The following is a 25,714-nucleotide window of genomic DNA, read 5'->3' as shown; positions in this document are numbered from 1 at the left end:
AAAGGTGACTACTTTGAAGAATCTAAAATCTAAAAAATATTTTGATTTGTTGAATACATTTTTGGTACGTACACTTTTAAGTCAGAAGTTTACATACACTTTAGCCAAATACATTTAAACTCAGTTTTTTTTCACAATCCCTGACATTTAATCCTAGTAAAAATTCCCTGTCTTAGGTCAGTTAGGATCACCACTTTATTTTAAGAATGTGAAATGTCAGAATAATAGTAGAGATAATTATTTCTTTCAGCTTTTATTTCTTTCATCACATTCCCAGAGGGTCAGAAGTTTACATACACTAAATTAGTAATTGGTAGCATTCCCTTTAAATTGTTTAACTTGGGTCAAATGTTTCGGGTAGCCTTCCACAAGCTTCCCACAATAAGTTGGGTGAATTTTGACCCATTCCTCCTGGCAGAGCTGGTGTAACTGAGTCAGGATTGTAGGCCTGCCTGGTCGCACATGCGTTTTAAGTTCAGCCCACAAATGTTCTATAGGATTGAGGTCAGGGCTTGAATTTGTTGTCGTTAAGCCATTTTGCCACAACTTTGGAAGTATGCTTGGGGTCGTTGTCCATTTGGAAGACCCATTTGTGACCAAGCTTTAACTTCCTGACTGATGTCTTGAGATGTTTCTTCAATATATCCACATAATTTTTCTTCCTCATGATGCCATCTATTTTGTGAAGTTCACCAGCCCCTCTTGCAGTAAAGCACCCTCACAACATGATTATGCCACCCCCGTGCTTCACGGTTGGGATGGTGTTCTTCGGCTTGCAAACATCCCCCTTTTTCCTCCAAATATAACGATGGTCATTATGGCCAAACAGTTCTATTTTTGTTTCATCAGACCAGAGAACATTTCTCCAAAAAGTACGATCTTCATCCCCATGTGCAGTTGCAAACCATAGTTTGGCTTCTTTTATGGCTGTTTTGGAGCAGTGGCTTCTTCCTTGCTGAGCGGCTTTTCAGGTTATGTCGATATAGGACTCATTTTACTGTGGATATAGATACTTTAGTATCTGTTTCCTCCAGCATCTTCACAAGGTCCTTTGCTGTTTGCGTACTATTATCTGTACAGATGAACATGGTACCTTCAGTCATTTGGAAATTGCTCTAAAGGATGAACCAGACTTGTGGAAGTCTACATTTTTTTTCTGAGGTCTTGGCTGATTTCTTTTGACTTTCCAATGCTGTCTAGCAAAGAAGCACTGAATTTGAAGGTAGTCCTTGAAATACATCCACAGGTGCACCTCCAATTGACTCAAATTATGTCAATTAGGCTATCAGAAGCTTCTAAAGCCATGACATAATTTACTGGAATTTTCCAAGCTGTTTAAATGCACAGTCAACTTAGTGTATGTAAACTTCTGACCCACTGGAATTGTGATACAGTGAATTATAAGTGAAATAATCTGCCTGTAAACAATTGTTGGAAAAATTGCTTGTGTCATACACAAAGTAGATGTCCTAACCGACTTTTGATGTCTTCACTATTATTCTACATGTATGTAGAAAATAGTACAAATAAAGAAAAACCCCTGAACAAGTATGTGTTTCCAAGCGTTTGACTTGTACTGTATATTTGCAAAAAAATATATGGGTGATTGGAAATGATGTAGACAATTACATTGATGGAAGCAACAATCTATCCGCAATATTAAAGTTCATCTACCCCCTAAATAATAAAAAATATGTTATATCCGCTGTCTGCACGCACACACACACACGTCCATGCTGACAAAGAAAAAGATACAGTTTCACGTACCCATAGAGTGGTGCAGGGATTCGCTGGTGCTGGGCCGGCTGCCGGAGCGGGTGGGGGGGCGGGAGCTGTAGCGGGACGGGGGCAGGCTGTCCACGCTCCTCTGTCTGCTCAAAGGGTACCCTACCTCACCCCTGTCGCCCTCGCTGCCTCCTCGGAAGTCCCTACAAACCCCACACACAATCAATAACAACATCGGGGTAAGGACACTGGACTCAACTGATTGTCTTAGTATTAGACCATTTCACAGAACAGGATACTGTCTTAGTCATATTTAGACTTCTTCATTGGTTGAAATACCTCATGTTGTTATTATCTGCAGATCTTTTAGACAGAATATGTTGCAGCTGATTTAACACTATTCTTATCCCCAGGTCTCTGTCCCTCCAGACCGCAGGTAAGGTGTCATTCATTGTAATAGCCTGATCCCAGATCCGCTGGTGCTGTCTTGCCTACTAGGAGTTGGATAGCACAAACAGTTCTGGGACCAGGCTATAGTTACAACACTCAATTTAGAGAATCCCAAGAGTAACATACAGTGGGTCTCTCAAGTGCTTTAGCTTACAACTGCTGGCCTCTGCCCTGATAATGCCCTGACAATAACAGTGCACCACTTGACCATACTTTCTCCTCTGATTTGTCATCGCTAGTCCTGGGAAGCACTGGCACTTAGGCCTAGAAACAATGGACTGACAGAATCCTAAACCTCCTAAACTCTAGCAGAGGCAGTTGTTGTCGCTCGGCTGATTCAGCCAGTGATTCAGCTGGTTATCCAGTGCGTTATTGAGCGGGTTATTCAGCGAGTCCAACGGGGGAACAATGGCGGTGCAGAACCTGAGCCCTGAGGACCTAGACATCCAGGGAGGGAGGTAGACATCCTGCTAGCCGTTTGATTCAGGCTGGCTGACCTCCTTTTGGCACTGTTGACTGACTGGATTACCCCCACTATCATAACAACAGCCAAACTGTCACGTCGGTATGAAGGATTGGGAGCAGGCGCAGGAATAGGGGTTTTTATTTCCCGAATTGCAGGACCCGATGCAGCTGCCGAAGTTGTGTCGTTGTCGGACGGGCCAGTTGCCACTGCCGTAGTCACGCCGGCGTTGGACGGACTAGTTGCACCGGTGTCGGACGGGCCAGTTGCAGCTGCTGAAGTTGCGACGTCGGACGGCCCAGTTGCAGCTGCTGAAATTGCGGCGGTGCCGGACGGACCAGTCGCATCGTCGTCGTACGGGCCATTCCCGCTGTCTCCCTTAATGGTAGATTATTTTTTCACGCTGGTATGACGGGATCGGGAGACAGGCGCAGGAATGCGTAATAGTTTTTTAAAAATTTTCCCAAAATACAGCGTGCCGTGTAAAGACCAAACAAACACGTACACAAAACACAGGGTTAAAACCCAAACAAAAGACCGAGGAGTACCTCGAATAAATAACACTAGAGCACAATGATTATCACACGGCACGAGACCCATAATCATCTACACAATATACGTGGCACGAAAGCTAAAACAACACAGCACAGGTACTCACACGACAAACAGATATTGGAACAATAATCAACAGGACAATGGTGAACAAAGGGCACATTTATTCAAATACAATCAGTGGGAATGGGGACCAGGTGTGCGCAATGACACAGTTCCGGAGGGATCCGTGGCACATCTTGGCCATGTTCTGTTATAATCTCCACCCGGCACAGCCAGAAGAGGACTGGCCACCCCTCATAGCCTGGTTCCTCTCTAGGTTTTTTCCTGGGTTTTGGCCTTTATAGGGAGTTTTTCCTAGCCACTGTGCTTCTACACCTGCATTGCTTGCTGTTTTGGGGTTTTAGGCTGGGTTTCTGAACAGCACTTTGAGATATCAACTGATGTATGAAGGGCTATGTAAATAAATTTGATTTGATTTGATCCGTGACACACTCATACAGTAACACATAGCCTGGGTACCAGTCTGTTTCTGCTATCATTCCACTCCTTACCAGTCGTTGTCATGCAAAACAATGACACAAGTGGAATTTTAGCAAAACAGGTTCAGGATTTCAGGCTACGTAACACATTCAGTAACCCATTCAGTAACAGATACAGTAACCCATTCAGTAACACAAACAGTAACAAATAAGTAAACATTCAGTAACCCATTCAGTAACACATTCAGTAACCCATTCAGTAACCCATTCAGTAACCCATTCAGTAACACATACAGTAACAAATAAGTAAACATTCAGTATCACCTTCAGTAACCCATTCAGTAACACATGTAAACATTCAGTAACCCATTCAGTAACCCATTCAGTAACACATGTAAACATTCAGTAACCCATTCAGTAACCCATCCAGTAACCAATAAGTGAACATTCAGTAACATATTCAGTAACCCATTCAGTAACACATACAGTAACATATTCAGTAACATATTCAGTAACCCATTCAGTAACACATTCAGTAACACACACTGTAACACATTCAGTAACACATTCAGTAACATATAAGTAAACATTCAGTAACATATATAGTAACCCATTCAGTAACACACACCGTAACACATAAGTAAATATTCAGTAACACATAAGTAAACATTCAGTAACACATTCACTAACCCATTCAGTAACCTATTTTTTTATTTCACCTTTATTTAACCAGGTAGGCTAGTTGAGAACAAGTTCTCATTTACAACTGCGACCTGGCCAAGATAAAGCATAGCAGTGCGACACATTCAACAACACAGAGTTACACATGGAATAAACAAACATACAGTCAATAACATAGTAGAACAAATATATTTACAGCATGTGCAAATGAGGTAAGATAAGGGAGGTAAGGCAATAAATAGGCCATGGTGGCGAAGTAATTACAATATACCAAGTAAACACTGGAGTGGAGTAACCCATTCAGTAACACAGACATTAACCCATACAGTAACACATACAGTAACCCATTCAGTAACACATTCAGTAACACATTCAGTAACACATACAGTAACCCATTCAGTAACATATAAGTAAACATTCAGTAACCCATACAGTAACACAGACATTAACACATACAGTAACCCATTCAGTAACACATAAGTAAACATTCAGTAACACATAAGTAAACATTCAGTAACCCATACAGTAACACAGACATTAACACATACAGTAACCCATTCAGTAACACATAAGTAAACATTCAGTAACCCATACAGTAACCCATTCAGTAACACATACAGTAACCCATTCCATAACCCATTCAGTAACATACAGTGGGGCAAAAAAGTATTTAGTCAGCCACCAATTGTGCAAGTTCTCCCACTTAAAAAGATGAGAGAGGCCTGTAATTTTCATCATAGGTACACTTCAACTATGACAGACAAAATGACATTGCATTGTAGGATTTTTAATGAATTTATTTGCAAATTATGGTGGAAAATAAGTATTTGGTCACCTATAAACAAGCAAGATTTCTGGCTCTCACAGACCTGTAACTTCTTCTTTAAGAGGCTCCTCTGTCCTCCACTCGTTACCTGTATTAATGGCACCTGTTTGAACTTGTTATCAGTATAAAAGACACCTGTCCACAACCTCAAACAGTCACACTCCAAACTCCACTATGGCCAAGACCAAAGAGCTGTCAAAAGACACCAGAAACAAAATTGTAGACCTGCACCAGGCTGGGAAGACTGAATCTGCAATAGGTAAGCAGCTTGGTTTGAAGAAATCAACTGTGGGAGCAATTATTAGGAAATGGAAGACATACAAGACCACTGATAATCTCCCTCGATCTGGGGCTCCACGCAAGATCTCACCCCATGGGGTCAAAATGATCACAAGAACGGTGAGCAAAAATCACAGAACCACACGGGGGGACCTAGTGAATGACCTGCAGAGAGCTGGGACCAAAGTAACAAAGCCTACCATCAGTAACACACTACGCCGCCAGGGACTCAAATCCTGCAGTGCCAGACGTGTCCCCCTGCTTAAGCCAGTACATGTCCAGGCACGTCTGAAGTTTGCTAGAGACCATTTGGATGATCCGGAGGAAGATTGGGAGAATGTCATATGGTCAGATGAAACCAAAATATAACTTTTTGGTAAAAACTCAACTCGTTGTGTTTGGAGGACAAAGAATGCTGAGTTGCATCCAAAGAACACCATACCTACTGTGAAGCATGGGGGTGGAAACATCATGCTTTGGGGCTGTTTTTCTGCAAAGGGACCAGAACGACTGATCCGTGTAAAGGACAGAATGAATGGAGCCATGTATCGTGAGATTTTGAGTGAAAACCTCCTTCCATCAGCAAGGGCATTGAAGATGAAACGTGGCTGGGTCTTTCAGCATGACAATGATCCCAAACACACCGCCCGGGCAACGAAGGAGTGGCTTTGTAAGAAGCATTTCAAGGTCCTGGAGTGGCCTAGCCAGTCTCCAGATCTCAACCCCATAGAAAATCTTTGGAGGGAGTTGAAAGTCCGTGTTGCCCAGCAACAGCCCCAAAACATGACTGCTCTAGAGGAGATCTGCATGGAGGAATGGGCCATAATACCAGCAACAGTGTGTGAAAACCTTGTGAAGACTTACAGAACATGTTTGACCTCTGTCATTGCCAACAAAGGGTATATAACAAAGTATTGAGATAAACTTTTGTTATTGACCAAATACTTATTTTCCACCATAATTTGCAAATAAATTCATTAAAAATCCTACAATGTGATTTTCTGGATTTTTTCCCCTCATTTTGTCTGTCATAGTTGAAGTGTACCTATGATGAAAATTACAGGCCTCTCTCATCTTTTTAAGTGGGAGAACTTGCACTAAATACCTTTTTGCCCCACTGTATAAGTAAACATTCAGTAACCCATACAGTAACCCATACAGTAACACATACATAGTATACTGACAGTAGAAAACAGCCAACAGGTGCATACACTAGTAGTAAGTAGCGGGAATGACTCATAAGATCAGGAGCCTTTCTGTGGCGTGAGGCAGCTTGATGGACAGGACGCTAGTCTACCACAGGGCCTTAACTCTTAATGCTGAGTGTAAAGCAGATAAGGCATCGGGAACCGTTTGTAGTCTTTAGTATGACTCATAGAGGGTCGAACTCTCAACCTTCCAATCTCAAGCTAGACTCTCTAACATACATTGGTTAACTACCAATTATCTATTAGCAATACTTTTGCGGTTAGTCTGACGTTATCTCTCTCTCTCAAATCACTCTAAGCACCTTTGCTAATAGCAATTTTTTTGTGTTTACATAAGTTGATACGTTGTATTGCAAGGTGTCTGTCTACCTCCTCGGGGGCCTTATTCTGCCAATGCCTTATGTCATGTTTTTGCTTTGTCCCCCCTGTTGATATTGAGGTATTTATCAAGCAATGTCAAGTTACTTTGTCAGTATATGTTACTTTGGTTACAGTGCCGTGTCCTCTTTCTGATTTTAGCATATGTTTTTATACTGAATGTTATCAGATCTTCAACCAAAACCTAATATTAGATAAAAAGAACCTGAGTTTTACAAATAACACCCCCCCCCAAAATATACTTTTATTTATTTAATTAACAAAGTTATGCAACACCCAATTCCCCTGTTCAAAAGTAATTTCCCCCTAATGCTCAATAACTGGTTGTACCACCTTTAGCTGCAATGACTCCAGCCAAATGCTTCCTGTAGTTGTTGATCAGTCTCTCATGTCGCTGTGGAAGAATTTTGGCCCGCTTTTGCAAGCAGAACTGCTTTAACTCAGCGACATTTGTGGATTTTCAAGCATGAACTGTACGTTTCAAGTCCTGCCACAACATCTCAATTGAGATTATATTTGGACTTTGACTACGCCATTCAAAAACTTCAAATTTGTTGCTTTTTAACCATTTTCATGTAGACTTGATTGTGTGTTTTGAATCATTGTCTTTCTACATGACCCAGCTGCGCTTCAGCTTCAGCTCACAGACGGATGGCTTGACATTCTCCTGTAGAATTATCTGATACAGAGCAGAATTCATGGTTCCTTCTATTAAGGCAAGTCGTCCAGGTCCTGAAGCAGCGAAACATCCCCAAACCATCCCACTACCACCACCATGCTGACCCCAAACCATCACACTACCACCACCATGCTGACCCCAAACCATCACACTACCACCACCATGCTGACCCCAAACCATCACACTACCACCACCATGCTGACCCCAAACCATCACACTACCACCACCATGCTGACCCCCAAACCATCACACTACCACCACCATGCTGACCCCAAACCATCACACTACCACCACCATGCTGACCCCTAACCATCACACTACCACCACCATGCTGACCCCAAACCATCACACTACCACCACCATGCTGACCCCAAACCATCACACTACCACCACCATGCTGACCCCAAACCATCACACTACCACCACCATGCTGACCCCAAACCATCACACTACCACCACCATGCTGCCCCCAAACCATCACACTACCACCACCACGCTGACTCCAAACCATCACACTACCACCACCATGCTGACCCCAAACCATCCCACTACCACCACCATGCTGATCCCAAACCATCACACTACCACCACCATGCTGACCCCAAACCATCACACTACCACCACCATGCTGACCCCAAACCATCACACTACCACCACCATGCTGACCCCAAACCATCACACTACCACCACCATGCTGACCCCAAACCATCACACTACCACCACCATGCTGACCCCAAACCATCACACCACCATGCTGACCCCAAACCATCACACTACCACCACCATGCTGACCCCAAACCATCACACCACCATGCTGACCCCAAACCATCACACCACCACCACCATGCTGACCCCAAACCATCACACTACCACCACCATGCTGACCCCAAACCATCACACTACCACCACCGTGCTGACCCCAAACCATCACACCACCACCACCATGCTGACCCCAAACCATCACACCACCACCACCATGCTGACCCCAAACCATCACACTACCACCACCATGCTGACCCCAAACCATCACACTACCACCACCATGCTGACCCCAAACCATCACACTATACCACCACCATGCTGACCCCAAACCATCACACTACCACCACCATGCTGACCCCAAACTATCACACTACCACCACCATGCTGACCCCAAACCATCACACTACCACCACCATGCTGACCCCAAACCATCACACTACCACCACCATGCTGGACCGTTGGTATGAGGTTCTTACTGTGGAATGGAGTGTTTTGTTTTTGCCAAACATAATGGGACCCATCTCGTCGCTGAGTTAAAGCACTTCTGCATGGAAGAGTGGGCCAAAATTCCTCCACAGCGACGTGAGAGACTGATCAACAACAACAGAAAGCGTTTTGTAACGGTTTTGACTTAAGGTTACTGTTTGTTAGGGGTGCCAGGTAGGTCGTGGCTACCAGAGAAAATATAGATTTTTCCTTTTTGTTTGTGAGGGAATGAGTCCCGTCTGGTCCGTCAAGTCTACACCAATACAAAGGACTCATGTAAACGTCAGTCTGGTCCGTCAAGTCTACACCAATACAAAGGACTCATGTAAAAGTCAGTCTGGTCCGTCAAGTCTACACCAATACAAAGGACTCATGTAAAAGTCAGTATACAAATACACTTTTTTCATAAACCCTTAAAAAACTTTCACTTGGTTCGTCAAGAAAAGTCACATACCTCTGGCCTAAAAAGAGTCCAGCCCGGTAAATTATTTCAAGTGAACTCAAGTCACCTCAGTCACGCAATGTTTGTCCATTCATAAAACCAGCCTCATTCATACAAACACATTGCAATAAACTCCAGTTCCACACACAATAAAGATGATCAGAAATCTCAGAAGTCTTCAACCTACAACTGAACACTTAAACCAACACGGTGTAAATCACACTAAAACAAAAATAAAAACCAGTTGGAAAAAGTGTAGTCAGCCTAGCAGTCAGTCAATCCAATCCTCAACAGATCTCTGGCATAGAAAGGAGGTTGGTGAACACAACATTGCCAGACAATGACTCCAGGATCTCTTGGATGGTGGGAAGAGGATAGGCATCAGACTGGGAGACGTTGTTCGTCTACTTATAATCCACACAAAATCTAAGACCACCCGTCTTTTTTGGGGGATGAGGACAACAGGAGGAGCCCAAGGAAAGGAGGAACGTTCAATTATATCTCGTGTCAACATATCATTAATGATTGCCTTTTGGATAACGAGCTTTGCTGGGGACAGACAACATGGCTTCTGCTTGATAGGAATTTCCTGTGTAAGGAATATTTTGTGCTTCAGGATCCCAATGCATCCCAGCTTCGAGGTACATACATCTGAGATATTTTGCAAGTCGTAACTCCTCTGGCTGTTCCAGCGGAGCGCTTCTAGCAGCCTGTAAAAAAAGATCATCAACCGGATTACCAGGGGTTAACTGTACCGGAGCAACGGCAGAGAAGACCGCAACACTTGGAGCCCAATCATGCAACTTCGTAGTTTTGACTTGGAAGAAATGCTTCTCTCTCTCTGCAATGTCAATCTGGACACCACAGAAGTACATGAAATCAATGACCAACATGAAAGAAAAAGCAAGGGTCTTGGAAGGCAGAATAACAGAAGGAATCATATGGGAGCGGTTACACAGGTGGAACTCTACCTCACTCTATCCAAGTGGTCATTTAGCCTCGCCGTTAGCCAGATATAATGGACCTTCTGTCCACGGCTTCATGTTGTATTGTGGACCTTTCACCTCCTTCCATAGCTTCTCATTGAGCGATGTGTAGGATGGCCCTACATAGCTTCTCATTGAGCGATGTGTAGGATGGCCCTACATAGCTTCTCATTGAGCGATGTGTAGGATGGTCCTACATAGCTTCTCATTGAGCGATGTGTAGGATGGCCCTACATAGCTTCTCATTGAGCAATGTGTAGGATGATCCTACATAGCTTCTCATTGAGCGATGTGTAGGATGGCCCTACATAGCTTCTCATTGAGCGATGTGTAGGATGACCCTACATAGCTTCTCATTGAGCGATGTGTAGGATGGCCCTACATAGCTTCTCATTGAGCGATGTGTAGGATGACCCTACATAGCTTCTCATTGAGTGATGTGTAGGATGATCCTACATAGCTTCTCATTGAGCGATGTGTAGGATGACCCTACATAGATTCTCATTGAGCGATGTGTAGGATGACCCTACATAGCTTCTCATTGAGCGATGTGTAGGATGGCCCTACATAGCTTCTCATTGAGCAATGTGTAGGATGATCCTACATAGCTTCTCATTGAGCGATGTGTAGGATGGCCCTACATAGCTTCTCATTGAGCGATGTGTAGGATGACCCTACATAGCTTCTCATTGAGCGATGTGTAGGATGGCCCTACATAGCTTCTCATTGAGCGATGTGTAGGATGACCCTACATAGCTTCTCATTGAGTGATGTGTAGGATGATCCTACATAGCTTCTCATTGAGCGATGTGTAGGATGACCCTACATAGATTCTCATTGAGCGATGTGTAGGATGACCCTACATAGCTTCTCATTGAGCGATGTGTAGGATGGCCCTACATAGCTTCTCATTGAGCGATGTGTAGGATGATCCTACATAGCTTCTCATTGAGCGATGTGTAGGATGGCCCTACATAGCTTCTCATTGAGCGATGTGTAGGATGATCCTACATAGCTTCTCATTGAGCGATGTGTAGGATGGCCCTACATAGCTTCTCATTGAGCAATGTGTAGGATGGCCCTACATAGCTTCTCATTGAGCGATGTGTAGGATGACCCTACATAGCTTCTCATTGAGCGATGTGTAGGATGACCAGGTGTCCAGGATGGCTCTTCCTGTCCAAAGGCCTATAGACGGGGGTAACACCAGCTGGTGCGGTATTGGCTGAAAGGAAGAGGATGTGTATGGGTGGGTGCAGACAGTGACTCTTGGGGTTTCAGCTCTAGACAGAGCAGCCAGAGTAGTATAGTCGTTCTTGTGATGGGAGTGTTGGCCTGTTGTGACAGTGTACGGTTTGTGGTTTCCGGAGGGGTTTACTTGATACTGATTTGGACATGTAGTCGGAGAATGTCCTTCTTTGCTACATCTCCAACAAAGCACCGAAGGGGTCTTGGCTGGAGACTCTGGCTGTGGTTGATGGTCTGGCTTGGGTAACTGTAGGGGGTGGCTGCAGCATGGCTTTGTCTTGGCTGTTCTAAGGTGCCAGCCTGGCTCTCAGTGGGCTGACCCCAGAAGTGGACACCAGACAAGCTCTGTACAAACAAAGGTGCCTAGTGGAGAGCTCTGTCTGCAAGTGGTCTACAGTGTTAACCAGAGGAGAAAATACTGAATTTATGTCCTTGAGGACCTCAGTGTGGTGATGTTTCAGGCGCCACTAGAGAGTGGTGGAGAGTTGGGTTCTTTGGTATTCAAACTGCCTGTCCATGGCAGCAGTAACTTCCCTTCTATACTCACTGAGCTCTGTTAGCTTGTGGGTGAGAGTGCTCACTGAGCTCTGTTAGCTTGTGGGTGAGAGTGCTCACTGAGCTCTGTTAGCTTGTGGGTGAGAGTGCTCACTGAGCTCTGTTAGCTTGTGGGTGAGAGTGCTCACTGGGCTCTGTTAGCTTGTGGGTGAGAGTGCTCACTGGGCTCTGTTAGCTTGTGGGTGAGAGTGCTCACTGAGCTCTGTTAGCTTGTGGGTGAGAGTACTCACTGGGCTCTGTTAGCTTGTGGGTGAGAGTGCTCACTGAGCTCTGTTAGCTTGTGGGTGAGAGTGCTCACTGAGCTCTGTTAGCTTGTGGGTGAGAGTGCTCACTGAGCTCTGTTAGCTTGTGAGTGAGAGTGCTCACTGAGCTCTGTTAGCTTGTGGGTGAGAGTGCTCACTGAGCTCTGTTAGCTTGTGAGTGAGAGTGCTCACTGAGCTCTGTTAGCTTGTGGGTGAGAGTGCTCACTGAGCTCTGTTAGCTTGTGAGTGAGAGTGCTCACTGAGCTCTGTTAGCTTGTGGGTGAGAGTGCTCAGCGAGTCTCCGAATTCCATGGCGCTCTGTTGTTGCTCTTCACTCAGACGTCTGAACTTAGAGTGGATTAGAGTTTGGAGATGTTGTTGAGTCCGACGAATATCAAGTATGTCACCTTGAAGTTGTAAGACTACAACCTCTGTAGAGAAACCAGAAGGAGGAGGAAGGTTGGGTGTCAGAGGGAGGGCTAGATCAGAAATTCGACACGGGTCCATGCCAATAAGAGAGTCACTGGTTACACCTCCTGTGTTTCACACCGAGCACTTTTTGACTTGAAGTCACGTACCTCGGGCCTAAAAAGAGTCCAGTTTGTTAAATGAGTTCAAGTGAACTCAGTTACACAATGTTTGTTCATTCATAAAGTGATGCTTAAAAAACGGTATTATTCATACAAGGGCGTCATTGTAAATAAGAACTGGTTCTTAACTGACTTGCCTAGTTAAATAAAAGGTTAAATAAACAAATACAATCATATTGCAATAAACTCCCATTCCACACACAATAAATGTTATCAGAAATCTCAGGAGTCATCACCTACAACTGAACACATAAACCTACACGGTATAAATCACACAACTGAGACGGAGATATGATTGGATCCGATCCTGGTTAATCTTGCGATACGGCTACAATACGCACTTTTAAATACAACAAAACAAATGTCTGGAGGTGACACAACCAGTTATTGGGTGTCAAAAAGGGGCAATTACTCTTTCACACAGGGGCACTGGGTGCTGTACAACTTTGAAATAAGTAGGTTGCTTTATCTAATATTAGATTTTGGTTTAAGATCTGATAATTATTCCGTATTAAAAAATATGCAAAAGTAGAAAGAAAAAAAAAATCAGAAAAGGGGGGCCAATTTTTTTTTTTTTTTTTTTTTTTACAGCACTTATGAATGTGTCATAAACACTTTGAATGACTTTTAGCATGTCCCTCCCTCCCTGGTTGTTGCCCAGTATTCTATTGGTCCTCTTTGTATTTTCATGGCCCCTTCAAAGTACTTTCCCTGACAGATAAATGTCAGTTCCATTTTAAACACTAGGCTAATTCACTGTTCCTAAAGCAGAGAATTCACTTGGCTGGAGCAGTGTATTGGCACTTTGTTGCTATATTTGTTGACTGTCTGTCACTGCTATTGGGTCATTCATTTGTTCTTAGGATGGCCTCATGGAATACTTCACAAAAGACCCAAATATGAGTTATCACCTCCGGGTATTGTCTGACACCCCTCTGGCGTTCTGAGGGACACCAATACATTAGTTATCCACTGCGGTATTGTCTGACACCACTCTGGCGTTCTGAGGGACACCAATACATTAGTTCTCCACTGCGGTATTGTCTGACACCACTCTGGCGTTCTGAGGGACACCAATACATTAGTTATCCACTGCGGTATTGTCTGACACCACTCTGGCGTTCTGAGGGACACCAATACATTAGTTATCCACTGCGCTATTGTCTGACACCACTCTGGCGTTCTGAGGGACACCAATACATTAGTTATCCACTGCGGTATTGTCTGACACCACTCTGGCGTTCTGAGGGACACCAATACATTAGTTATCCACTGTGGTATTGTCTGACACCACTCTGGCATTCTGAGGGACACCAATACATTAGTTATCCACTGTGGTATTGTCTGACACCACTCTGGCGTTCTGAGGGACACCAATACATTAGTTATCCACTGTGGTATTGTCTGACACCACTCTGGCGTTCTGAGGGACACCAATACATTAGTTATCCACTGTGGTATTGTCTGACACCACTCTGGCGTTCTGAGGGACACCAATACATTAGTTATCCACTGCGGTATTGTCTGACACCACTCTGGCGTTCTGAGGGACACCAATACATTAGTTATCCACTGCGGTATTGTCTGACACCACTCTGGCGTTCTGAGGGACACCAATACATTAGTTCTCCACTGCGGTATTGTCTGACACCACTCTGGCGTTCTGAGGGACACCAATACATTAGTTATCCACTGCGGTATTGTCTGACACCACTCTGGCTTTCTGAGGGACACCAATACATCATGCTGTAACATTAGCCCTCCCTATTCACTGTGTACTGGCAAATACTGTATTGACCACGGGGTCGGCAGCATCCGATACTAAGAGCCTCTAGTCCAGAATGCATTGCTTCATGTTCTGCGTATACAGTATATGTGTGTGTACTACTTGCATGATGTGTGTGTTTCGGTGGGAGCTGGGGGTTACGGGTCGCTGCAGGGGTTCATCGACACTCCGTCCAAGAGGAGCTGCCGATCTCCTCTTCACCCTCGTCGCCATGTTGGTCATGATCTGGACACACACACACACACACACAATTAAAATCACACGCCAACGGCAATGTGCCAAACACACATCATGTTCCCACAGGACAAGGTGCCATAATAACTGGTCCCAGATCTGGTCAGTGTAGCATTGTGTGTGTGTGTGTGTGTGTGTGTGTGTGTGTGTGTGTGTGTGTGTGTGTGTGTGTGTGTGTGTGTGTGTGTGTGTGTGTGTGTGTGTATGTATGTATGTATGTGTATGTGTGTCTCTCACCCCCAGGTACTCTGTGGTCAGTAGTGTCTCTCCGGACAACTCTCTGGGCTGCAGCTGAAGCACTTCCTCTTTGTCCAGGTCCGTCTCTATCGCGTCTTCCTGTTAACAAACACAGGACACGGTCATCATAGAACCACTTCCTTATCCTCATTTTACTGAAGAGAACAGGGATTGATCCCACACCTGATAGATCCACACCAGGGTTGTGTTCATTTGGCACCAAACGTAAGAAAACAGACTGAAACAGGGGCGGACTACATGGACTAGTCCAATAAGAAACAGTCATTTTCCATTGCAAAACATTTTCTGTTGCATGCCTTAATGAACACGACCCATCTGAGAATAGCATAACATAAGATTGTACTAGGAGAGAAGTGAAGTCCATGAGATAGCTGTGAGACCGTGGAGAGAGAAGTGAAGTCTGTGAGATAGCTGTGAGACCATGGAGAGAGAAGTGAAGTCCATGAGATAGCTGTGAGACCATGGAGAGAGAAGTGAAGTCCGTGAGATAGCTGTGAGACCGTGGAGAGAGAAGTGAAGTCCGTGAGATAGCTGTGAGACCATGGAGAGAGAAGTGAAGTCCATGAGATAGCTGTGAGAACCCATGGAGAGAGAAGTGAAGTCCGTGAGATAGCTGTGAGACCATGGAGAGAGAAGTGAAGTCCGTGAGATAGCTGTGAGACCCCATGGAGAGAGAAGTGAAGTCCGTGAGATAGCTGTGAGACCATGGAGAGAGAAGTGAAGTCCGTGAGATAGTTGTGAGACCATAGAGAGAGAAGTGAAGTCCGTGAGATAGCTGTGAGACCATGGAGAGAGAAGTGAAGTCTGTGAGATAGCTGTGAGACCATGGAGAGAGAAGTGAAGTCCGTGAGATAGCTGTGAGACCATGGAGAGAGAGAAGTGAAGTCCGTGAGATAGCTGTGAGAACCCATGGAGAGAGAAGTGAAGTCCGTGAGATAGCTGTGAGACCATGGAGAGAGAAGTGAAGTCCGTGAGATAGCTGTGAGACCATGGAGAGAGAAGTGAAGTCCGTGAGATAGCTGTGAGACCATGGAGAGAGAAGTGAAGTCCGTGAGATAGCTGTGAGACCCCATGGAGAGAGAAGTGAAGTCCGTGAGATAGCTGTGAGACCCCATGGAGAGAGAAGCTCCCCCCCATTGGACATCAATGCACATGCGATAGAACAGCGATATTATAATTTATTTTACTACGCTGCCGGACACTCCTTTCAAAAACAATAACCAAGGTGCTGGGTGGGTCGAACAGTAGCGATGTTTCTCCCTTTACGGGGGAAAGATGTGATCATGTCGATAACACCAACAACGACACCATTATATTATAGGCAAAATGCTAACACTATTATTGTAGGTTATTAGGGAGATTTGAGAACGGCATCACATTTGTCACGATAGGGGTGGTGTCACTTTGTTCAGATCTCACTTGTCAATGGAAGTACAGCGTTTCACACATTTGCTCGAAGAGGGTCAGCGAATGGGGGCACATACCCACCAACACACACACACACATATTCTCAAACCCAGCATACACCTGGGTGACCCCGGATCCCAAGGCACTGCTGTGGCCCTTATATCTGATAGCCCACTTTCCCAGAGAATCCAACCTGGCAGTCCCATCAGACAGCACACAGGTGAGAGACACCCAATATCTGTGTTACGCTGGGGAAGATGTCAAATAAAGTATGTTTTATCATTCATCCCCTCCCTCTCTTTTCATAACTAATTTTTTAGGGGAGGTGTTCTTGAGGTAGGAACGTGTGTGTGTGTGTGTGTGTGTGTGTGTGTGTGGTTCAAAGGACTCTGGGATGGTTTGACAAATGGCGAGTGTGTGAGTGTGTCAGGGTTAGTAGGAGGGTGTGTGTGTGGCAGCCGGCAGGGTCGGTAGGTAGAAGTATGTATGTCCCATCTGTGGAGGAGTGTCTAGGGGACAGAGGAGATGCGTCTTTGGACATTTGCGTGTGTCTCCAGATCATGATCGACATGGCAACGAGGGTGAGATGACGAGCTTACCTCATCATCGTCATCCTCCTCTTCGTCATCAGACTCTGGTCCCTCTTCAGTCACCTCCCCTGGTTAGAAAAGAGACACGTCAGGTCAGCTCACAAAGGTGAGAGGTCAAACAGAACATGAAGAAACCACAGCTTGTACATACAGTGGCCTCCAACAGAACAGTGTATGTCGGTGGGTTTGTGTACTATACTTAAGCAATAAGGCACGAAGGGGATGTCTCTCTCAGTACTGAATTTCCACAATAATATTTTTTATACATTTGCCAAAACTTCTAAAAACCTGTTTTTGATATGTCATTATGGGGTATTGATGAGGGGGGAAAAAATATTAATAATTTCCATTTTAGAATAAGGCTGTAATGCAACAAAAATGTGGAAAATATGAATGGGTCCCCAAAAAATCTAAATGCACAGTATATTGTGTTGGTGCGTGTCAATATGTTCCACTGCAGGGCTGTGTGCACACAGGATGAAATGGACTTCTTCTATGTGTTTATACCTGTTTGTGACTGACCTGAGTTGAGCAGGGCTGTGTGCACACAGGATGAAATGGACTTCTTCTATGTGTTTATACCTGTTTGTGACTGACCTGAGTTGAGCAGGGCTGTGTGCACACAGGATGAAATGGACTACTACTATGTGTTTATACCTGTTTGTGACTGACCTGAGTTGAGCAGGGCTGTGTGCACACAGGATGAAATGGACTACTACTATGTGTTTATACCTGTTTGTGACTGACCTGAGTTGAGCAGGGCTGTGTGCACACAGGATGAAATGGACTACTACTATGTGTTTATACCTGTTTGTGACTGACCTGAGTTGAGCAGGGCTGTGTGCACACAGGATGAAATGGACTTCTTCTATGTGTTTATACCTCTGTTTGTGACTGACCTGAGTTGAGCTGTTTGATAATGAACTCAATCTGCCTGTTGAGCTCCGGGTTCTCCTCTTTACTGTAGCAGCGAAGGATCTCCTCCATACTCTACACACACACACACACACACACACACACACACACACACACACACACACACACACACACACACACACACACACACACGCACACACGCACACACACACACACACAGACACACAGACAGACAGACAGACAGACAGACCACACAATTTTTGCCATTTAGCAGACGCTTTTATCCAGAGTGGATTACAGTAGTGAGTGCATGCATTTTTCATACTTTTTCATTCTGGACACATGGGAATCGAACCCACAACCCTTGCGCTGCAAGCGCTATGCTTTAGCAACTGAGCCACACACACACGGAAATCAATCACCAACAAAGTTATTCTCTTAAGCCCTTGACGCGCGCGCGCGCGCACACACACACACACACACACACACACACACACACACACACACACACACACACACACACACACACACACACACACACACACACACACCACACTAACCATCTCCTTGGCTTCCTCTCGCATTGCATGAATACACAGGATGCTATACAGGGTTCCGTTCACGTACGGCCGAATCTGTAAAAACACACACAAGCCTATAAAGTACACGTTCACGTACGGACGAATCTGTAAAAACACACACAAGCCTATAAAGTACACGTTCACGTACGGACGAATCTGTAAAAACACACACAAGCCTGTAAAGTACACGTTCACGTACGGACGAATCTGTAAAAACACACACAAGCCTGTAAAGTACACGTTCACGTACGGACGAATCTGTAAAAACACACACAAGCCTGTAAAGTACACGTTCACGTACGGACGAATCTGTAAAAACACACACAAGCCTGTAAAGTACACGTTCACGTACGGACGAATCTGTAAAAACACACACAAGCCTGTAAAGTACACGTTCACGTACGGACGAATCTGTAAAAACACACACAAGCCTATAAAGTACACGTTCACGTACGGACGAATCTGTAAAAACACACACAAGCCTGTAAAGTACACGTTCACGTACGGACGAATCTGTAAAAACACACACAAGCCTGTAAAGTACACGTTCACGTACGGACGAATCTGTAAAAACACACACAAGCCTGTAAAGTACACGTTCACGTACGGCTGCAGGACTTGCTTTCTGGAGTGTGGTGTCAAAAAAAGCAGAGCATCTCTTTATTACAGACAGACCTTTCCCCATCTTTACAACTTTTGCTTGTTTGATGGCTCTGTGGAGGTCGTATCAGGACTTGCTGTACTTGTTCCTGTCTTCAGCCGTAGCTGACAGGTAGCCCTGTCCTTTTAGCTTAGCACCAACCTCTGTGTTAATCCAGGGCTTTTGATTGGGAAAGCAATGAACCTTGACTGTGGGGACAACGTCAGCGATGCATTTTCTTATGAAGTCGGTGACGGAGGTGGTTAGCTCATCAATGCTATCGACGCTAGCAAAGCAGTCTTGTAGCATAGCCTCCGAGACGGAGGACCATTTCTCAACTGAGCACAGCACGGGTACTTCCTGATTGCGCTTCTGCTTGTAAACAGGAAGCAGGACTATATAGTTATGATCTGATTTTCTGAAGGGGGGGGGGGGGGGGGGGGCGAGGGAGGGCCTTGTATGCTTGCTTGTGGGTAGAGTATAAGTGGTCTAGGACTCGATCGCCCCCTAGTGGTGAAGGAGAAATGTTGATGGGCATCACATGTCTTAATGACGGGATTTAAAATCACAGGCAACCAGGAAAGCAGGTTTCCGGCTTGTTTATAGTCTCGTACATTAAGTACCAGCTTGTTGTTTTAATTGTCCTGAGGTGGAACATATACAGCAGTCACGATAACAGGTCGGGCATTTGACCCTCAGCTATTCCAAGAAAGGGTGAACAATAGGTCGAGACTTCCACTGCGCAACAGTCAGCACACCATTTGCTGTTGATGACGAGAGGCATACCCCTCCCCCCCCTCTCGATTTCCCTCAATCCAAAGTCCTGTCTGCTCGGTGAATGAAGACTCCATCAAGGAGTTGGATAGCAAACATGTAGCCATGTTTCAGAAAAGCAGAGAATATTGCAGTTACGAGAATCCCTTTGATAACAAATCTGCGATCGGAGGTCATTCATGTTATTACTAGGAGACTGTACATTGGCAAATAGAATGGAGGGAAGAGGTGGTTGGTTTTCCCTTCGCCTTAATCTCGCCAGGACTTCCTGCCTCTTTATCGGCGGCGTTTCCTCTTGGATAGCCCGAGAATTTGATCAGAATTACACAAAGAGCCCAGGGCAGATGAGTCGAAGTTTAAGCCACAATTGAGGTTAGTAAACTGCCGATCTGATGTTCAAAAGTTCTTATCAATCATAGTAATCATAGCGGATACATAAACGCCAAAAGAATCACAAAATAGCAAAGTTGGAGCAGAGCTCACAAAGACGGCATCAATAGAGTAGGCTTGGGCGCTATACCGTATAACAAGGTATTTGGAAATAGCCACGGGATGGTTTTTCCAATACCATTCAATTTATTTGAAGTTTTTCCCAATATATTTTTATATTTGTAACAATTTTTTAAAGTAAATACCTGCAGTTAACTTGTGCAATGTGTTAGAAGATAAAGCAGATCGCCTTCTAATTTCATCTGTCACATTATTTTACGTTATGAAGCTTACCGCAGTTCCCCAGAACATTTGAGCCAGTCATGTGTTTTTTTGTAAATAGCACAATGGGAGAAAGGTGTGTATTGTAAGGGGTCGTGTTTTATATTGAAAGTCAACAGTATTTTTTTTTTGCTTCAATAGAGAGTGATCAGGGACGTGCAACTATAGTTTTCCTTCACAGAAACAACATTAGTGCAACACATTCAGACAGGAAATAGCTTAATTTTCATCAGATGACAACAGAAGTGCAATGTTATTTTGTCACATCTGCTCCTGCTACGCCCTCTGTTGTTCATCCGGTGTCTTCTTGACCTGCAGTTACTCCCCTGTACACTCTCTCTCTCCCTCTCACTCTCTGTGTGGTTGGAGACAAGTGTGCTGGAGTCAGAGCAGATCCCTACCAGCTGCAACTCGTTCCATAATCAAGACCTCTACAAATACTCAGTCCTGCCATTTCCACTCTGCCGGATCGTAATCTCTGCTCAGTCAGTTCATGATTCTAGCCATTTATGATTATTCAAGATCCTGTTACTCTGCTGTGCCTGTTTCCCTGCCTGACACCGTTTATCCTCTCATTGCAGTTACCGCTCTGTCTCTGGCTCCTGTCTCCTGTTCCACATCTCACCACCCAACTACCTTGCTCTGGATTTTACTCACCACCACTACCTTGGATTCCCATCAGGACCTGTTCACCCTGTTCTACTCAGCTAACTCCAACCTCAGTTACCACATCTAGGTTTTTCTGCAACTCATCTGAGCTTTCCCGGATCTGCACTCCATATCTCTCTGTGTAACAAATATTTTCATTCATTCATCCCTGTTTCCTCATCTGAGTCTGCTCTTGGGTTCCCCTGTGTCGCTCCGCTTAACATATTTGGCTGGCAGCCACACAAGTAAATGAGCTTACAATGAAAAAGCAAGGTATTCTTTGCAAAAACGATGCATGGCCATCATATTTCTAATGTTTATCATAGAAATAATGTAGCCAGCTACATTTCCTAATGTTTGGCATAAAGTTAATCTTGCATTTTACCAGAGAAAAGCAGGCTGGCTACACCTACAAAAGTACCAGAGAAAAGTAGCTACACATCAGTCAGAGCGCTGTCTACTGATAGAATTCTCTTTTGTGAATTATCATCCGAGTGGAAAAGTGCAACTGAAACACAATATTAGTCTGATGTCGAGAAGAAATTACAATAACAAGAATTTTACATCTGTGTTTACAAAACGCATTAAAAGTTTTCTAAAGCTTTTTTTTATAACTTTTTTCTGTGTGTGAAAAATGAATAATTCTGCGTTAACGCAACCCCTAAGTTTAACTTGCTAGTTATCTAAGTAAATTACTGAATTAATAAGGTGACAGGGCATCATATTGTGTACGTTTTCTGCCGTGTTTGAGAAGCCAAAGCCCATTAGATGAGTTATCTGTACAGCTGCCACTAGTATCTTTTGATTTTCTTGAGGTTTTTTTTGCCACTCTGTTCTCAGCCATCTGCTCCTCCCCCCTCTTCTCCAAGCAGAGCAGACAGGCGCGTTTCCCTAGTGACTCCAGATTCCACAAAGACACAGTGTGTAACCATGCTGCTTCAGAGACAGTACTGATCTTACTTTAGACAAGCATGCATTAAAACATTGTTCATTTGCACAATGTCTCTCGTTCACATTCACTTGTAAATGTCCAAACTCACCAAAAATGACATTCGGTAGCTCCTACCTATACACGTATAACGTTATGAGCTGGACTGCCTGTCTTTGCAATTTGTTAGCATATTTCGCTAGCAGCCTCCATGGAAATTCCTTTTTACTTGTGCTAATTTAGTTAGCATACTGGTAACAGACGTGAAAAATTATGAATTCTGCATTAACACGGCCCCTAAATTTAACTTGCTAGTTATCTAAACAAATTACTGAATTAATAAGTTGTTTTTGGCACCCCCTTGTGTACTAAACCAGTAATACAGTAAATCCCGGGATGAGAGAAGGAATGTATGACGATATGAACATCTGGATACTGCTCAACCCTACCATATAGTACGCCACCATCGCGCCAATCAAGCAGATTAGTGATTAACTGGGACTGTTGCAGATTAACAGATTTACAGATTAACCTCTCTCTGTGTGTGTGTTTTATATGTGGGTAGTTTGTGTACATTCACAACTGCGGGTGTCTGTGTGTGGGTGTGTGAGATGTGTCCATGAAAGTGTGTGTGTGTGTTACCTCGTGGTTCTCGTGTCCCAGGAGGTCAGTCAGAACCTTCAGCACGTGTTTAGGGTTCTCAGCACACTTCCTCTTTCCTGGAACAAAAAGACAAGTCATCACAACAGAGATACGGGTTAGGGTTAGATACGGGTCTGAAAGAACACGAAGATAAGTAATCACGACAGAGACACGGGTTAGGGTTAGATACGGGTCTGACAGAACAAGAAGATAAGTAATCATGACAGAGATACGGGTTAGGGTTAGATACGGGTCTGACAGAACAAGAAGATAAGTAATCATGACAGAGATACGGGTTAGGGTTGGATACGGGTCTGACAGAACACGAAGATAAGTAATCATGACAGAGATACGGGTTAGGGTTAGATACGGGTCTGAAAGAACAAGAAGATAAGTAATCATGACAGAGATACGGGTTAGGGTTAGATACGGGTCTGAAAGAACACGAAGATAAGTAATCACGACAGAGACACGGGTTAGGGTTAGATACGGGTCTGAAAGAACACGAAGATAAGTAATCATGACAGAGATACGGGTTAGGGTTAGATACGGGTCTGAAAGAACAAGAAGATAAGTAATCATGACAGAGATACGGGTTAGGGTTGGATACGGGTCTGACAGAACAAGAAGATAAGTAATCACGACAGAGATACGGGTTAGGGTTGGATACGGGTCTGACAGAACAAGAAGATAAGTAATCATGACAGAGATACGGGTTAGGGTTGGATACGGGTCTGAAAGAACACGAAGATAAGTAATCATGACAGAGATATGGGTTAGGGTTAGATACGGGTCTGACAGAACAAGAAGATAAGTAATCATGACAGAGATACGGGTTAGGGTTGGATACGGGTCTGACAGAACAAGAAGATAAGTAATCATGACAGAGATACGGGTTAGGGTTGGATACGGGTCTGACAGAACAAGAAGATAAGTAATCATGACAGAGATACGGGTTAGGGTTGGATACGGGTCTGACAGAACAAGAAGATAAGTAATCATGACAGAGATACGGGTTAGGGTTGGATACGGGTCTGACAGAACAAGAAGATAAGTAATCATGACAGAGATACGGGTTAGGGTTGGATACGGGTCTGAAAGAACAATAAGCTTTCATTCTGCTCTCTCCATCTAACTCAATTTGATTTGAATCAATCCCTTCAATGGGCATTTAACATTAGACCCAGGGCCAGAAGTCTATACAAGGCCTAGAGACGATTTATTTTATGTAACCCTTATTTTACCAGGTAAGTTGACTGAGAACAGATTCTCATTTACAACAACAACCTGGGGAATAGTTACAGGGGAGAGGATGGGGGATAAACAAGCCAATTGTAAACTGTAGATGATTAGGTGGCCGTGATGGTATGGGGGCCAGATTGAGAATTTAGCCAGGACACCAGGATTAACCCCCCTACTCTTACAATAAGTGTCATGGGATCTTTAGTGACCACAGAGAGTCAGGACACCCGTTTAACATCCCATCTGAAAGACAGCACCCTACACAAGGCAGTGTCCCCAATTACTGCCCTGGGGGCATTGGGATATTTTTTTTAGACAAGAGGAAAGAGTGCCTCCTACTGGCCCTCCAACACCACTTCCAGCAGCATCTGGTCCCCCATCCAGGACCAACCCTGCTTAGCTTCAAAAGCAAGCCAGCAGTGGGATGCAGGTTGGTATGCAAAGACACTCCTTTGATGAGTCGTGAGTAGAAGTAAATAGTCCTGTGTGGCTCAATTGGTGGAGCACGGGCTCTTGCAACGCCAAGGTGCAGTGGGTTTGATTTCTGCTGGGGCCAAACATAGTATGGGTCCCGTATGGAAAAATAAATGAATGCATAACTGTAAATGGCTTTGGATAAAAGCATCTGCTGAATGGTAGATAATATGATGTATATTGTAATAGGTAATTTGAGATCTAACTAGCTAACTCATTCTAATTATGTGGGAGATAGAGGGAAAGGAATCACTGTCCCTACCTAACTCTTTAGCCAAGGTGCATGAATGAAAGAGATGCACCAGTATTTTTGTTTACATTTTACCCAGTAGTTCTGAGCCAAAAGTGGTACCGAAAATTGCGTATCACTATGATGTGCAGCTTGCTAGATGTCACCGAAATGGTGAGAGACTGAAGCTCATTGGCTAGTCTTCGAATAGCTAGGAACTCATTGGCTGGCCCAAATGGGGGAAAATGTAAGGAAGATGTCACAGCTTCCAGAAAAAAACGTCTCTTTCAAACTAGGGATTTCGTGACTTAGTTGAAGTAAAACAGTAATTCTGCTAATAGATTATACATGTTTGGACTACATATGTACATATCCAGCACAAAGCGGGAGCTTTGAAAAAATACTTAGTAGTCGCCAAAGTTCTGGAGAATGTCTTTAAGGAGCAAACTGGTGTGAAGAGGAAAATCAGCAACTCTTGGGAGGACAGTGGAAGTTGATAAAACTCCTATAAAAGATGCTGCATTTCCATTTCAGACAACTGATGTGGACTGTGTTAGTGTTCCCTGTATAGGTGGTGTGGGAGCCCACGTCCAAAATACTTTTGCTTCTATTGCTTTCAACTAAGGGACTGTTTATTGTTTTGGGTGCTTTTGCGCCTCG

General features: G+C 44.2%; 1 protein-coding gene across 3 annotated transcripts in view; it reads right to left on the bottom strand.

The window, feature by feature from the left end:
* The window catches only part of LOC129867496 (lisH domain-containing protein ARMC9), a 91,711-nt gene that overhangs the window by 26,849 nt on the left and 39,148 nt on the right, over positions 1–25,714 (bottom strand). For all 3 annotated transcript variants that reach the window (XM_055940949.1, XM_055940951.1, XM_055940950.1), the window contains 7 exons: positions 23,110–23,186; positions 18,746–18,820; positions 18,209–18,299; positions 17,319–17,377; positions 15,292–15,390; positions 14,927–15,045; positions 1,768–1,928 (listed from right to left, as the gene is read on the bottom strand). In XM_055940949.1, the coding sequence (XP_055796924.1) occupies positions 1,768–1,928; positions 14,927–15,045; positions 15,292–15,390; positions 17,319–17,377; positions 18,209–18,299; positions 18,746–18,820; positions 23,110–23,186 (681 nt within the window). The remainder of the gene's footprint in view (positions 1–1,767; positions 1,929–14,926; positions 15,046–15,291; positions 15,391–17,318; positions 17,378–18,208; positions 18,300–18,745; positions 18,821–23,109; positions 23,187–25,714) is intronic.

The sequence above is a fragment of the Salvelinus fontinalis genome, chromosome 12 (genome assembly GCF_029448725.1).
Source record: "Salvelinus fontinalis isolate EN_2023a chromosome 12, ASM2944872v1, whole genome shotgun sequence".
In the NCBI taxonomy this organism is placed as follows: Eukaryota; Metazoa; Chordata; class Actinopteri; order Salmoniformes; family Salmonidae; genus Salvelinus; species Salvelinus fontinalis.
The sequence above is the reverse complement of the archived record's forward strand: the minus strand, read 5'-3'. Positions and strand labels throughout refer to the sequence as shown.